This window comes from Bos taurus, chromosome 21 (genome assembly GCF_002263795.3).
Source record: "Bos taurus isolate L1 Dominette 01449 registration number 42190680 breed Hereford chromosome 21, ARS-UCD2.0, whole genome shotgun sequence".
Taxonomy (NCBI): Eukaryota; Metazoa; Chordata; class Mammalia; order Artiodactyla; family Bovidae; genus Bos; species Bos taurus.
Genome location: NC_037348.1, coordinates 28,646,166 through 28,662,748, shown reverse-complemented (window position 1 = coordinate 28,662,748; position 16,583 = coordinate 28,646,166). Strand labels below are relative to the sequence as shown.

Below are 16,583 nucleotides of genomic sequence, written 5' to 3'. Positions count from 1 at the left end.
TGAAGGTGAAAGTGGAGAGTGAAAAAGTTGGCTTAAAGTTCAACATTCAGAAAATGAAGATCATGGCATCCGGTCCAATCACTTCATGGGAAATAGATGGAGAAACAGTGGAAACAGTGTCAGACTTTATTTTTCTGGGCTCCAAAATCACTGCAGATGGTGACTGCAGCCATGAAATTAAAAGATGCTTACTCCTTGGAAGGAAGGTTATGACCAACCTAGATAGCATATTAAAAAGCAGAGACATTACTTTGCCAACAAAGGTTCATCTAGTCAAGGCTATGGTTTTTCCTGTGGTCATGTATGGATGTGAGAGTTGGACTGTGAAGAAAGCTGAGCGCTGAAGAATTGATGCTTTTGAACTGTGGTGCTGGAGAAGACTCTTGAGAGTCCCTTGGACTGCAAGGAGATCTAACCAGTCCATTCTGAAGGAGATCAGCCCTGGGATTTCTTTGGAAGGAATGATGCTAAAGCTGAAACTCCAGTACTTTGGCCACCTCATGCGAAGAGTTGACTCATTGGAAAAGACTCTGATGCTGGGAGGGGTTGAGGGGAGGAGGAGAAGGGGACGACAGAGGATGAGATGGCTGGATGGCATCACTGACTCAATGGACATGAGTCTGAGTGAACCTCGGGAGTTGGTGATGGACAGGGAGGCCTGGAGTGCTGCAATTCATGGGGTCGCAAAGAGTCGGACACGACTGAGCGACTGATCTGATCTGATCTGATCTGATTATTAATACTAGCTTAATTTCAGTAGTACACCCAAATTAAGCTCCAGTTGTGCTCCATTCTCTCTCTCCTCCTTTGTGCTATTAGTATTATTATCATTCCAATTACATATAAGTACACATATATAAATGTACACTGTTTATTTAACTTATATTCAGAGTACATCATGTGAAATGCCAGGTTGGATGAATCACAAGCTGGAATCAAGATTTCTGGGAGAAATATTAACAACCTCAGATACGCAGATGATACCACTCTAATGGCAGAAAGTGAAGAGGAACTAAAGAGCCTCTTGATGAGGGTGAGAGTGAAAAAACTGGCTTAAAACTCAACATTCAAAAAACTAAGATCATAGCATCTGGTCCCATCACTTCATGCCAAATAGAAGGGGAAAAAGTGGAAGCAGGGACAGAGTTTATTTTCTTTTTTTTATGCCTTCAATATTCTGGTAGGTAACTTAGAACTCTTCCTTTGCCTTCACTTTCTGCTGGCTCGGAGCCTTTAAGTCAACATGAAGTGAGAGATTAGGGCCTTCTCAGATATTTCAAGAGTGTGCACAGTCTTTCACTGTGCATGGCATTCTGGATTCCCAGGAATATGTCAGAGCTAGCTTTCAAGGCACCCTATGGACTCTCATTCCCCATTTTTGTTTTCATTTTTTGATTAACCTCTTGTTAGCCCCAATTGGTTTTACCACCTCAGGCAGCTGTGATGTTGAACAACTGCTGTTGATTATTTTTTGACAAATGCCCTAGGGATAGGACTGTTTGCACACAGTGAATTCTGAAGCAGGTCAAATAAAGATGAGCCCTGTGAATGGAGCTGCCAACAGGTCAAATGACAACTCTCCAGGGATGGGGTTTTAGGAATATCTAAATCCATTCTTCCCATCCAGTGGCTGGGAGTCTACTGGGTTTCAAAGCTACTATTGTTATGAGGCTATTAGTTGCCGAGGCTATTAGCTGCCCAGGCTACCACAGAACCGGATAGGAGGGGTTGGGAATTGGGCAAGTTACAATGCCATCAGGGTCATTGTTCCTATCAGGCTTCAGTCATTTTTATTGAAAAACAGTCTTTGGATGGTTGGAAGCCTTTGGTTAATGTCCGGAGTTCTGAAAAGGTTGGTTTAACCATTTAAGCCAGTATTCTGTGTTTTTTTTTTTTACAGAGAATCAGATTTTTTTGCCATTCTGGAAGTGCTTCTGCCAGATTTATTTTTATCTCTCTTTATCCTGAATAGATCCCCTCAACCTCCAGTTCTCTAAATCCTTGATAGTGCAGTATCTTCATCAGATATCTTACATCTTACATTTTCATCAAATATCTTATATCTTACATTTTAATCAAATATCTTACAACAATATAGCAGGGTGGTACAAAAGACCGAGCACATGTAAGAAATGGTAAATAGATAAGTGCAGGTCCTGATGCCTTTTAAAAGGTCTTCTCCCTAGTATATACATTTGAAGTGTGAAAGATCTTCCAATCCCTCATTTTATGTGAGAGCTAAAACGTCTGAATAAACAAAAGTGAAATAGATTCAGACCTAGTTTTCCACCAAAGTGGCTGTGAAATTAAGTTAAGAGCCTAAACTAGGAGATTGTTTTGTTCTAATTTTCCTATGTGCTAATTATTTTGGAAATGAAGCATTTAAGCAGAGATACATGAGAGAGACATTGCAGAGACAGTGGGATGACATTTGATCATTCTGCCTGGTGGGTGAACTTGTTATCTGTGCTCTTCATATACACAGACAGACATACACAGACTGCTTCCAGGCAATCCTTGCTTTGAGGGTTCAGATATGCCTGAAGTCATCTACCATAGTTTAATTCAATAATACCAGCGGATCAATGATATGGTTCAAATTTCAGTTATCACGGCATACTGTGAGTAAATGTGTGTAGTACCAGCTCATCTAGTACCAAGCTGACACCAGCTTTTTAGTCCAGAAATCACTACACAACAGGTACATCATGGCCAGAGAGCAACTGAAGCAATTCTTCAGAGCTGTCAGTATTTGGTCTCTGAACATTTTTTTAAAATTAACTTTTACTGAATTTACTTTACAATGTTATGATAGTTTCTATTGTACAGCCACGCTTTTTTGGACTTTCTTCCCTTTCAGGTCACCACAGTGTATTAAGTAGAGTTCCCTGTGCTGTACAATATGTTCTCATTAGTTACCTGTTTTATACATAGTAGTAAGCCTTTCTTCTGGGCTTCCCTCCTGGCTCACAGGGTGAAGAATCTGCCTGCAATGCAGGAGATCTGGGTTCAATCCCTGGGTTGGGAAGATCCCCTGGAGGAGGGCATGGCAACCCACTCCAGTATTCTTGCCTGGGAAATCCCATGAACAGAGGAGACTGGCAGACTACAGTCCATGCGGTGGCAAATAGTCAAACAGATTAAGCAAATAAGCACAGTGTGTATATATCAATCCCCGTCTCCTAATTCAACCCACCCTCCTCCCCTTGGTATCCATACATTTTTCTCTACATCTGCATCTCTATTCCTGCCCTGCATGTAGGTTCACTGTACCATTTTCCTAGATTCCACACGTGCGTTAATACATGATATTTTTCTCTTTCTTGCATACTTCACTCTGAATGACACTCTCTAGGTTCATCCAGGTACAAATTTTGAGCATTTTTAAGCTCAGACACTGTCAGCAAAGTGTGTCATTGTGTTGCCTCCTTTTCTCCTAGTGATAAACCCACACAGCCTTGTTAAAAGAACACCCAACCTCCACCCACCATCCGCCCCTACCCGCCCCACAAGCAAAAAACAAAAATAGGTAACTGAAAGATAGAATTGGGCGACAAAGATGGAAGTGCAGCAAAGAAACAAAAAAATGATAAAGGTGGAAATGACATGAAATATGCACGGAATGTAACAGGAGTTATATTTAAAAAAAGGCAACTGTGGGAATGCTGACCTCGACACCTTTCCAAAGATGCCAGATTTGCCCCCAGGGGAATGCACGAATGAAAAGAGGAAAGAGGCTTGGATAAAAGGATTGTACGACGTCCCAGAGGACAGACGAGGCATTCAAGGCACTGTGACAGGGAACGCCCAGAGGATAACGTGTTGAAAGTGATACAAACAGGACGTTCTGCCAAGACACGGAAAAGATGCTCTCTGTGCACAAAACGACACGTCCACGAGAAGACAAGCCCCGTTCAAGCCACTCCTGTTAAGCTTTTCCTGCACAGAAAGAAAACAGTTCAAGTCTTCGTGTGTGTGACGGTTTACAGTATAAGTAGTGATTAGTTTTGCTATTTTTCTCATTTCTCTCCACATTCCTAATCATCAGTGAAGAGTTAGGAATGTCTCGTGGAACAATGCTAGTTTTCCTCACGTGCGATGAAGATAGTTTCGTAATTCAGGATTCTGTCCACGGCCGGCGAAGCCGGCTTGTGTGCATACGCACCACCCATACGTACAGCACACGGACACGCGTGCAATTTACACAGCGAGCGTCCACACACTGCAAGGTGGAGCCCAAGTCACGGCGACAGCTACTGGGGGAGATTATAAATGCAGAATAGTCCTTTTCCTCTCTGGATGGTTGTGATTGGGCTTCTGCGGGAGGCAGTGGGGAGTGAGCTCCCGCCACGAGCTGAGGGAGACGAGGCCGCAGAAAGGGGGCGGTGCGGTGCGGGGAGGGAGCGGGGCACTGCGGGGAGGGGGCGAGGCCGCGGGGGCAGTGGGGGAGAGAGCAAGGGGTGGGGCGGTGCGTGAAGCGGGGGGCGGTGCGGATGGGGCGGGCCCTGGGTTCTCCCGCCGCTCGGTACCGCAGCCCTGCCAGCTGGCCGCCCGGAGGCGCGCGGACGCCGCGGGCCGGTGCGCGGCGCGGGGGCGGTGGGGCGCGGGCCACGCACGGCGGCGGCTGGAGCGGCGGGCACGCACGCACGCGGGCGCGGGGCGGCACGCACGGCCGGACGCACGGCGGCGGCGGCGGCGGCAGCAGGGGGCGCGGGCGGCGGGCGCGGCGGCGGCGGCGGATGGCCCAGGGCTGACTTATGCGGCGCCTGGAGGGGCTGTGTCTGCGGCGGCGGCGGCGGCGGGGCCCTGGCCGCGAGCGGAGCGGGGACAAGATGAAGTACCAGAAGTACCTGACGGTGCTGCAGATGGCCATCGGCGTCACGCCGTCCAACCGCGGCAGCCTGCTGCCGCTCAAGAGGAGGCTGTGGTGAGGGCGGGGGCCGGCGCGCGCGGGCGGGGGGCGCGCTCGTCCGCTCAGGGACCCCCGGACCGCGCGACCGGGAGGGGCCCGGACCGCTGCAGACGGAGGGGCTGCGCCGGCGGGTCTGGCTGAAAAGTCCAGCAGCTCTCGCGCTGCGTTTCCTGCGGCGCCTCCCATCTATCGGCTGCAGGTCGGGGTCATCGTCGGTGGAGGGGGGCGGTCCGCCCACCTGGAAGCCGCTAGAGAAAGGTGTCCGGGATCACCCGGAACCGTGTACACACGGGATCATCCGTCGGATTGTATCCCGTTTTGTTAGCATGTAAACATGTCACAAGAATCCCGGTGGTCACCCTGATGTTCCATCCACTTGAGAGTTGGATGCCTGGTTCTGTCACAAGGGAAACGGTTCAGTAGAAAGGATAATGATGTAGAAAAAAGGTGTGATGATCATGGGATTCGGTGGTCATTTCAGTTAAAAAATGCGTGCTTAATACAGTCCATAGAGTTTGATTCAATTCAATTGAACATAGTCCAGTTTAATTTGAAGGTGATAGAGAAAGGAAAAGAGGCTGCTTTTAGGCAATGTAGAAAACTCATATCAGCTTTGTAAAACAAAATGGAATAACCATCCAAAGAACACAAAGATTGAGCGGTCAGGAAAAAAGAAGAGCTTAGAAAAACAGTCCCAATAGTGGAGAATTTTGAAGGTAAGACCAAAATACATGAGCAGCGAAGTTCACATTTCTGCTGTGCCACTTACTGTGTGACTGTAGACAAGTTAGTGGAGAGTCTGTTTTTTCTGTAAAATGGAAGTGATACTCTCTACCTTGTGGGGTCGTGGGTAGATGAATTGCCATGGTCCGTGCATAGTGCCACTCTCCCAGCTGCATAGTAGGTGCTGAGTAAATATTACTCTTTCTTCCCGTGAAACCCCTTCCCCCGCCCCCAGTTGTTCGGAAAAAGAGAAGTTTATTTTTGCAAAAGGTATTTTAATTTGAAGAACAGCAAGTGACAACACCTGGAAGACTAGGCTGGTAAAAATCGACAGTCACTGAATTAAGAAATGTCCATGGAAGAAGACTTTAGCATATGTATCAACAATATGTCATTATTCTGAAGCGACAAGCAATAACGTTTGAAGATGACTTTCCAGATGGATGGGTTACAGAAAAAGAGAAAACAAAGCCAAAGTTGGCACCAACAGTCTTACCCTCAACTCAGCTTTCCTCCTGAGTGCTTACCAGTATGGAACATGCTGCGTATTTTATCCCTCTTCCCGACCCCCCCCCGCCCCCCCCCCCCCCCCCCCCCCCGCCCCCCGCCCCGCCCAGTGTAAGTAGTATGGGGCCAGGGCATTTGTCTGTTTAGTTGATTACTAAATTCCCTACAACTAGTTTCCAGTACAAATAGATTCTCAGAAGATGTGTGTTTGTTGAATTGGTGAATTCTTCATAATGCATAACTGGGAAAGAAAGTTGAGGAAATTTTTTTTTTACAGCTGTTCTGAGTGGCTTGCAGGACCTTAGTTCCCTGACCAGGGACTGAACCCAGGCCCTCAGCAGTGAAAGCACAGAGTCTACCCACTGGACCCTCTGGAAAGTCCCAAGGAAATTTTCTTGATGTTACATTTAAAAACCAAGACGTGGATACAATGTTTGAGGAGCTGTTCTGCATGAATATTAGCAGTGATTGGGCACAAGGTCAGGAAACTAGGTTTATTCCTTCTCATCACTGGAGTACTGCTTCTGAAACTGCTGTCCCGAGTATAGTTTGTGAAGACAGAACAAAGAAAATGAAATCCAGGTAATGTTTGTACTCTAGAGATTCATGTTTGAGGCAGGCAGTGACCTGGGACCAACATTAAAATCCGTCTTATGAAGAGACAGCCTGAAAAGATCAGGGAGATTTTGTTGAGCTTTCCCCAGTCTTAAATGAGCATTTGAGAATTTCTATCTAATGTTAAGTGGATTTGCGAATGTTCATCTAGTTTCTCCAGTGGCAAAGTGAAGAGCACGCTCTATGAAACTCTGGAGTGGGTGGTACTTTTGAACACAGATGCGTAATCTTTTATTAAGTCAGAGAATATTGTGCCATCTGGTTCCTCTGTCTCTATGTCTTATGGAATTCATTTTCTAGGTAACATTTTATTTTCTAGATGGCATTTTGTTTTGCCAGTGTCCTAACAACTGCATGTGGAGAATTGGAGATGAAAGGCAAAAGCACTGTTATTTGTCTAGATGTGTATATGGGTTCTGACCTCAGAATGGTGAGTGGAAACTAGTATTCGACATCGACAGTGCATTCAGACCTTGGGATGCACCAGCTTGTGTCCGTTTATGAAATGTGAGGTCATAGCATGGTCATTGATCATGGCTTGTTTGAAGCTTTATGTGAGGACGTTTAGAAAGATATGTATGCTCCCTGCATTCCTCTGTCTTAACTCTCACAGTCTATGTGGGAAGACTGCTCGCTCACAAAGCTTACGCCTGTCCAAGTAAAGCTTAGGCTTGAGAGGGCCAATGCTTTGGCCCCACTCTCCTCTCTGGTCTGGCCATTTGTGCACATCTGCTTTCCTCTCTGCAGTGTCCTTCTGTCCTTCTGATTGGCTCTGCACATCCTTAAAGGAGTACACACTTGCAGACACTTTTACATGGAACCTGAAGGGGACACACTCCACTGCGTCAGTGGAGCCTGCAGGAGCCTACTTCTTGAGGTTCCTTCTCCAAGAAGTTTAGTACATGGGAGTGTTTGCAGTGTTTGGTTCTGAATCATTACTGTTCACAAAACTGGGACTCAGGCTTGTTACCTGAAGGAGACATGAGTTCGTGTGGCTGCTGCCTGCCCTAGGGCCTCCAGTGAAAGGTCAGTGATGATCAGAAGCCATAGAACACAGTGCTTCCTAAAGACTGTAGCAAATCTCCAAAAGCAACAGAAGTTTATTTTCTCCCAGTTCTGGGCCCAGAGTCTGAAGTCAGTGTTGGCAGGGCTGTGCTCCCCAAATACCCTGGGGAGAAGCCTTCCTGTCACCCCTTGTGTCTGTGGCTCCAGGGCACCTTTGTGGGACACACCTCTTCAGTCTGTCTCCGCCCCTTCACGTGGTCTTCCCTGTGTGTCTTGTCGTCTCTTCTGTCTCTTATGAGAACACCTGTCGTCAGAGTTAGGTAGTCAGTGACCTCTGCAAAGACCCTTTCTCTAGCCAGGATCACATTCATTCGGTTAGAGGGTGTGCGGCAGGGAGGGGCAAGGCTCGGTCCAGCACAGGAACCACATCTGCTCAGCAGGTGTGAGGCCCAGAGAGTTGTTACTCTTGTCTGTTTTAGATGAAATGTGAAAAGTATTTTCATAATAAGTTTATTGTTGTCAGAGTTTTGATTTTTGCGTTGAGTGCTTTCAGGAGCATTTACATGGATCTTAGGGGAAAAGAGTGTCGTATCATTTTCTTATATTTCTAAGTCTGTTTCTCCCTGTTGAGACTATAATTATTGTAGATCACGCAGTATCCATTCAACCACTGAAGTTGTCGTCTCATAATCAGATTTTGAAAGTAAGAAGAGCTGCCGTTCACTGAGCTTGCTCCCTGCTGGGCCCTCCATCTCCCTCAAGGTGGGGGCTGTGTCTCCCCCAGCTTTACAAATGAGAGCATTGGCCTGTCCAGAGTCACACCTCAGCTTTATGCCAGTTCTTAGGATTAAAATCACATTTGAGCAAGGATATGCAGGTCTGGAAAGAGAGATGGACTGAAGACAGGAACCAAAGGGCAGGAACATGTCTTACATGATATTGTTTCTGCCAGGTGGCCCATGGCCCCTTCATGGCTCACAGAGGTCCCTGATGGGATAGGACCATATCCAGGTCCTCCCTTGGTTTCTTTCCTTTAAAAAAAAAAAAAAATTTATTTGGCTGCAGTGGGTCTTAGTTGCAACACATGAACTCTTAGTTCTGGCTTTAATTCCCCAATCAGGGATGGAACCCACGCCCCTGCATTGGGAGTGTGGAGTCATAGCCACTGGACTACCAGGGATGTCCCCTTGGTTTCTTTAATGAGCAAATTATAGGCAGTGACACACATTATTGTTTATAAGTACAACTAAGGGCCATTTAATACAGACTTTTTCAGTGATCTAAGAAACTTGATACTGGGAAAGATTGAGGGCAGGAGGAGAAGGGGGCAACAGAGGATGAGGTGGTTGGATAACATCAGTGACTCAATGGGCATGAGTTTGAGCAAACTCCAGAAGATAGGAGGAGAAGTGATCCTCCATGAAGGATGGAGGATCCTGGCATGCTGCAGTCTGGGGTCCCAAAGAGCTGAACATGACTTAGCAACTGAATGACAACAGCAGTTCAGTGAGTAAGTAAGGTTTCTGAAGTCTGATGCTTGTAAACAAAAACTAGCATTTTACTAGCATTTATCGAGGAACCCTTCCACAGTACCCAGTGTCCTTCTGAAGTCAGCTGCCTGCTGTGCTTGGCAGTGCCTCAAGGCTCCTGTTCTCACACCCACATTCGGGAAAGGGTACCTTGTTAACTCATCCATGTTAGCTTGACTTGGTTGAAGCCATCAGTTGCTGACATTTTAGAATTAGTATATTGTAGAAGCATTGTTAGTTTTGTCCTGATGGAACTGCTTTGTTTTTACCATCTCGATTGTTTTTGCCCAATTCTGTGTTACTGTTGAGTTCTTAGCAGTGGGAGCAGCAGATGAGCTTGGGAATTATTTGTCCTAAGTGAACTGCGGTCAGAAGTGGTCGTGAGTCAAATCTCCTGTGTTATAACAAAATGAGAGGGTGGACCCCGAGTTTATGCCTTTTAAGCCTATCAGCCGAATGAGAACATGACCCTGTTAAAAAAGTTATGAAGGGAATGGAAAGAGGCAGACATTTTCTCCCAAATTGCCCTCTAGGGATGATTCAGTACAATTAAGAGGTAGGAAAAGAAAAACTTCCTTTTAAGCCAAGTGTTGATTTTTCCAGAGTTGAAGGGAAAGCACTCCAGAGTTGAAGGGTGCTTACAGCTCAGTTCCTGACTTTACTTCCCTGTCATCAGAGGCCATGCTGCTGATATTCAGGGAGTCATCTCCATAGTCTGAGGCATTCAGGTCAGACTGGGTGAGAGGGGTGCCTTGGGCAACACAGATGCTGTCTTCTCCACATCAGGAGCACTGTGTACAGGGCTTCCCTCCTGAACTGTGGATGCACCTCAGTGTTCTTGTGTGTGTTTGCGTGTCCAGCACAGAACTATCAGACCCACATATCTCCACAAATATTGTTTGTTGTTCAGTTGCTAAGTCATGTCCAACTCTTTGCAACCCCGTGGACTGCAGACTTCAGGCTTCCCTGTCCTTCAATAACTCCCGGAGTTTGTTCAAATGCACGTCCTTTGAGTTGGTGATGCCATCCAGCCATTTCATCCTCTGTCATCCCCTTCTCCTCCTGCCCTCAATCTTTCCCAGCATCAGGGTCTTTTCCAGTGAATCAGCTCTTCTCATCAGGTGGCCAAAGTATTGGAGCTTCAGCTTCAGCATCAGTCCTCCCAATGAGTATTCAGGGTTGATTTCCTCTAGGATTGACTGGTTTGATCTCCTTGCTGTCCAAGAGATTCTTAAAAGTCTTTTCCAGCACCACAGTTCAAGAGCATTGTATTCGGCGCTCAGCCTTTTTTATGGTTCAACTCTCACGTCCATATATGACTGTATCTGGAATTAATTCTCAAAATAACACTAAAATGAAAGAGAAGCAACATCTTAAATTATCTTATATCTCAAGGCTCCTCCTACTTAAATAAGAGTATAAATATTCTACATATTTATCTGGACCTCTTTATTCCTTTTCTTCATCTCTCACCAGAGAAAGGGGGCCATGACTGAATGATGTGCTTGTTAATGGCTGGTCTCTTAGCTTCGCAAAGATCTGGTCTGAGCTGTGAAGTTACTGAGATTTCTCCGCAGGAGCTGGTTCAGTCTTGGGATAAGACCCCTTCCTCCTCCTGCTGAATGTGTGGGTAGGTGGGTTCTGCCCTACCCAATATTCCCCTGGTGGATGCCAGCTCAGCCCTCCTGGTAATTGAAGATTTTTATTGCGATCCTGATATATTTTTTGGCTCTTGCTGCTACTGCTGCTGCTGCTGCTAAGTCGCTTCAGTCGTGTACGACTCTGCGACCCCATAGACAGCAGCCCACCAGGCTCCCCCATCCCTGGGATTCTCCAGGCAAGAACACTGGAGTTGGTTGCCATTTCCTTCTCCAATGCATGAAAGTGAAAAGTTAAAGTGAAATCGCTCAGTCGTGTCCGACTCTTAGTGACCCCATGGACTGCAGCCTACCAGTCTCCTCCGTCCATGGGATTTTCCAGGCAAGAGTACTGGAGTGGGGTGCTGTTGCCTTCTCCTTTGGCTCTTAGTCATTTTCAAAATTTGGTGGACATAAATTCTTATTGAAGACTTTAGGTTTTAGGCTTTTAGTTTGGAAAAAAGGAAATTAGTGATGCATCTCTAAGTCAGATGGAGAAAAACTTTCGAAAATATTCTTCTGTCAAAAAAGTTTATATTCCATTTGTATTAATTTCTAATATTATCATACCACCTAACCAGGGCTGTCAACATGAAGTGAGAGAGAGGAAATAAAGAGATTTCAAGACTTGTACATATATTTCTTTTAATTGGAATATAATTACTTTATGATTTTGTGTTGGTTTCTGCTGTACAACACAGTGGATCAGCTATATCCCCTCCGTCTTGGACCTCCCACCCCACCCCCCATCACATTCCTCTTGGTCATCACAGAACACTGAGCTGAGCTTTTACTGTTTAGCACTTTCCCACTAGCTATCTGTTTTACACATGGTAGTATATATATGTCACTGCTGCTCTCTTAAGTTGTCCCACCCTCCCTTTCCCCTGCTATGTCTACAAGTTCATTCTTTATGTCTGCGTCTCTGTTCCTGCCCTGCAGATAGATTTGTCAGTACCCTTATTCCAGATTCCATACATATGCATTAATATACGATACTTGTTTTTCCCTTTCTGACTTCACTTGGTATGACAAATTCTAGGTTCATCCACATCACTACAAATGACTCAATTCCATTCCTTTTTATGGGTGAGCAATATTCCATTGTATAGGTACCACATCTTCTTTATCCATTCCTCTATTGGTGGACATTTAGGTTGCTTCCATGTCCTGGCTGTTGTAAACAGTGCTGCAGTGGACATTGGGGTACTTGTGCCTTTTTGAATTGTGATTTTCTCAGGGTATATGTCTAGGAGAGGTATTGCTGAATCATACGGTAGCTCTATTTTTAGTTTTCTAAGAAACCTCCATGCTGTTCTCCATAGCAGCTGTACCAATTTACTTTTTCACCAGCGGTGCAAGAGGGTTCCCTTTCTCCACATCCTAAGACTTGTATTGTGCCATTCGGTTTCTGTTTACCATATGCCCTCTTCTGGAGCAGTTCTTCACTGTGTTTGTGGAAGCTCTTCCCTGCAGAAAGGAGAACAAAACTGTACAAGGTGCTGCTCTTTGTATTGAGAATCAAACATGTGGGATTTTACTCTGGGAGGTGACTTGAAAGGTGTCCTCATTGGAACCCAATGAAATAACAAAAATATAAATGAAAAAAAAGCTGCAGCATTAATAATAACAGTCTGGGTAAACAATGAAGAATACCATCAATGGCCCAGCATTTTTGAGAGATCTCTGAGAAGTAGAGATGTAGCTGAAGCTCCAATAGTTTAGCCACCTGATGGGAAAAGCTGACTCATTGGAAAAGACCCTGAGGCTGGGAAAGGTTGAGGGCAGAAGGGGGCGACAGAGGTTGAGATGATTGGGTAGCATCACTGACTCAATGGATATGAATTTGAGCAAACTCTGGGAGATAGTGAAGGACAGAGGAGCATGGTGTGCTGCAGTCCTGGGGGTGCAAAGAGTTGGACACGACTTAGCAACTGAACAACAACAACTGAGGAGTAGTTAGTAGGCAGGGGTAGTTCTACAGAGAGAACAGCCTCGCTGAAACCATTGTCCAGAAAATGCAGAAGATTGCTGCGAAGTTAAGGGTGGATGGCTTAAGGCAGCTTCAAGGACTGGAAGGAGCTGAGGGCATGGGGGGAGTTCATCGGATACGACCGCTTGTCCTCACTGAGATGTGACGCCGAGGGGACAGCCATGTTGCTTTCTCACTGTGGCGGTACTGTGGGCACTGGGGCTGGACCTGAGATGGCCACTGCGTGCCCTGACCCAGAAGAGACATGGCCTCATATGCCTTCTGGCAGCGTGTCCCGTCTGCCAAAGCTGCTGCGGGCAGGCCTGGTAAGCGCTCCTGTGGGGATACAGAAGTTCTCCAGTGGAGATAGATGTAGACTGTACAGATCACACAGCAGTTGGGAAAAGCCAGTCTTTAGAGACTTACTTAGCATCTTCAACAGGCAGAGAAACTATAGTCTCTGAAGGAAAAAAAAACATTGGATCTACATGTTTTTCAGAAAGATACAGGAGAGAATTCTGTTAATAAAAACATACTGGACACTAGAAATGTAAAATTTACTCATTGAAGTGAAAGAATGGACAAATTGACAGAACTAAAAAGCAAATTAGAAATCTGGAGGAGTAAGCTGAAGAGTCACAAAAGAAAGGGATGAAGAGAGAGAAGTTAGGAGCTCCTAAAACTATTGATTTTTGGTTTGATAGCACTTCCCTGGTGGCTCAGACGGTAAAACGTCAGCCTACAATGTGGGAGACCCGGCTTCAATCCCTGGGATGGGAAGATCCCCTGGAGAAGGAAATGGCAACCCACTCCAGTACTCATGCCTGGAGAATCCCATGGACAGAGGAGCCTGGTAAGCTGTAGTCCATGGGGTCACCAAGAGTCGGACATGACTGAGCAACTTCACTTTTCATAGTCGCTTAATTGGAGCTTCTTTTTTCTTCTTTTTTGGAGCAAACATTTGAAACCTAAACTGAATGCCCATCACAGGGAAATGTTTAAATAAATATGGTATACTTTTACTATGAAGTGGGGCTTCCCTTATAGCTCAGTGGTAAAGAATCTGCCTGCAACGCAGGAGACTCAGGTTTGGTCCCTGGATTGGGAAGATCCCCAGGATGAAGAAAAGGCAACCCACTCCAGTATTCTTACCTGGAGAATCCCCATGAACAGAGGAGCCTGGTGGGCTACAGTCCATGAGGTTGCAAGGAGTTGGACACAACTTAGTGGCTAAACAGCAATGACAATGCTATGGTTAACCATTAAAAAAGAATGAAATAGATCTGTATGGGTTACAATGGGAAGAGTGTCAAGATAGGTAATTAAGTGAAAAATATAAGATACAGGGCAATATAAACAATTTGGTTCCTTAAAATTTTCAAAAGGAGATTAAAACATACATAGATAAATGTGATCATTTGAGAGGTTTTCCAGAAAACTGTTGGTAATGATTGTCCTTAAGAAAAATGGTAGAGATTTGGCATGAGGGTGATAAGGGAGGCCTTTTTTTTTTTTTTTTTTCCTTTTTTTGATCTGTGCCTCTCCATGCTGGACACTGGATCTCAGTTCCCCAACCAGGGATTGAACTCCCACCCCTGCAGTAGAAGCTTGGAGTCCTAACTGCTGGACTTCAGGGAAGCACCAGGCTTTTATTTGTCATTTTTGTGTCTTTCTGTACTGTTCAAATATTCTAACTGTGTGGACGGAGTACTTTTAAACTGTTCAGTTCAGTCGCTCAGTCATGTCCAACTCTTTGCGACCCCCTGAACCGCAGCATGCCAGGCCTCCCTGTCCATCACCAACTCCCGGAGTCCACCCAAACCCATGTCTATTGTGTTGGTGATGCCATCCAACCATCCCATCCTCTGTCGTCCCCTTCTCCTCCTGCATCAGGGTCTTTTCAAATGAGTCAGCTCTTCGAATCAGGTGGCCAGAGTATTGGAGTTTCAGCTTCAATGTCAGTCCTTCCAATGAACACCCAGGACTCATTTCCTTTAGGATGGACTGGTTGGCTCTCCTTGCAGTCCAAGGGACTCTCAAGAGTCTTCTCCAACACCACAGTTCAAAAGCATCAATTCTTTGGCACTCAGCTTTCTTTATAGTCCAACTTTCACATCCATACATGACCACAGGAAAAACCATAGCCTTGACTAGACAGACCTTTGTTGACAAATTAATGTCTCTGCTTTTTAATATGCTGTCTAGTTAGTCATAACTTTCCTTCCAAGGAGTAAGCGTCTTCTAATTTCATGGCTGCAGTCACCATCTGCAGTGATTTTGGAGCCCAGAAAAATAAAGTCAGCCACTCTTTCTACTGTTTCCCCATCTATTTCCCATGAAATGATGGGACCAGATGCCATGATCTTAGTTTTCTGAATGTTGAGCTTTAAGCCAACTTTTTCACTCTCCTCTTTCACTTTCATCAAGAGGCTCTTTAGTTCTTTTTCACTTTCTGCCATAAGGGTGGTGTCATCTACATATCTGAGGTTATTGATATTTCTCCCGGCAATCTTGATTCCAGCTTGTGCTTCCTCCAGCCCACTGTAGGTGTACCTAAACAAGTCTCTTTTATGGTATTTACTCCTATCGTATTTTTATTAAGTTCAATTTGTTTTGCTAGTAGTCATCCTTGTGTCCTTTTCAAGCAGTAGCAGACATAGCTTATCCTTTTCAGAAAACATTTTATTTTTTTTTAAGTTTTTTTCTTTTTAATGTGGACCATTTGTAGTCTTTATTGAATTTGTTACAATATTGCTTATATTTTGTGTTTTGATTTTTGGGCCAAGAGGCATATGGGATCTTAGTTCCGCAACCAGGGATTGAACTCATGGCCTTTCCAGTGGAAGCATGGAGTCATAAAGCCTGGACACCCAGAGAAGTCCCAGAAAACAGCATTTTAAATATCAAAAGTTAAATATGTTGTGAAGGTTGATAAATTCATGAACATGAAATGTATTACAAATAGAAGCTCTGAGTATAATTAGAATGCTGTTTTTCCCAGACCTCACTTACAAATCAGTCTCATTACCTTATAATCTTTATTATTGCTGAGACCATAATCCACTGAGCAGTTTCCTCCCAGATTCCCAAGGCATCTTGTTTAGGACTGCCACCAGCAGTGGCACAGACATGGGAGAACACATGGCAGTCTTGAGTGTGTGTTTGTATGTGTGAACACATAGCCCAGTGTGTGTTCTGTAGATGGCTTAGTTCATGTGCCGTTTCTTCTTATCTGTGTTTTCTTAGTTCCATAGTAATACTGAATTAAGTGTCGGCTGTCATGGTTAGATTTTTAAAGGCTATTGTCATGCTTAACAAAAGCCTCCTGAACAGTGTCTGTGTTGGTGCACATGATGGCTGGTGCACTGGTGTGCCAGGCACCCAGCTGAGCACTTGATGAATAACTACCCCAGGGAACGGCGCTTCTCAGTCACCTAGGAAACTTCAGTCCAGTCTTGATTGCTTCTCTCATGGTCACAGAACTGACTCTCAGTGGATCCTATGTTGTAATATTTGAACTGTCGCTAGAGATCTCTAAACTCAGAAGCTGCTGAGAAATACCTACAAAGGTGCCGGATAGAAGGCAGCTCCACTGTGGTTCTTAGCTCTCTAGCTGGAAAAGAATGGCTTTTCCACAGCTGTTCTCAAGTAAATGTCTACCTCGTACTGAGAAATGTGCTCAT

The 16,583-nt window shown here is 45.2% G+C and overlaps 1 protein-coding gene across 5 annotated transcripts in view; it reads left to right on the top strand.

Moving 5' to 3' along the window:
- Positions 1 to 4,721: 4,721 nt before the first annotated feature.
- TJP1 (tight junction protein 1) overlaps positions 4,722 to 16,583 on the top strand; it is a 259,306-nt gene continuing 247,444 nt past the window's right edge. For 4 of the 5 annotated variants that reach the window (XM_024982009.2, XM_024982004.2, XM_024982003.2 and 1 more), the window contains exon 1: positions 4,743 to 4,927. In XM_024982009.2, the coding sequence (XP_024837777.1) occupies positions 4,758 to 4,927 (170 nt within the window). In that variant the 5' untranslated portion in view covers positions 4,743 to 4,757. Of the gene's footprint in view, positions 4,928 to 16,583 lie in introns of all 5 variants that reach the window. The other variant, XM_024982006.2, reaches the window with a different exon arrangement.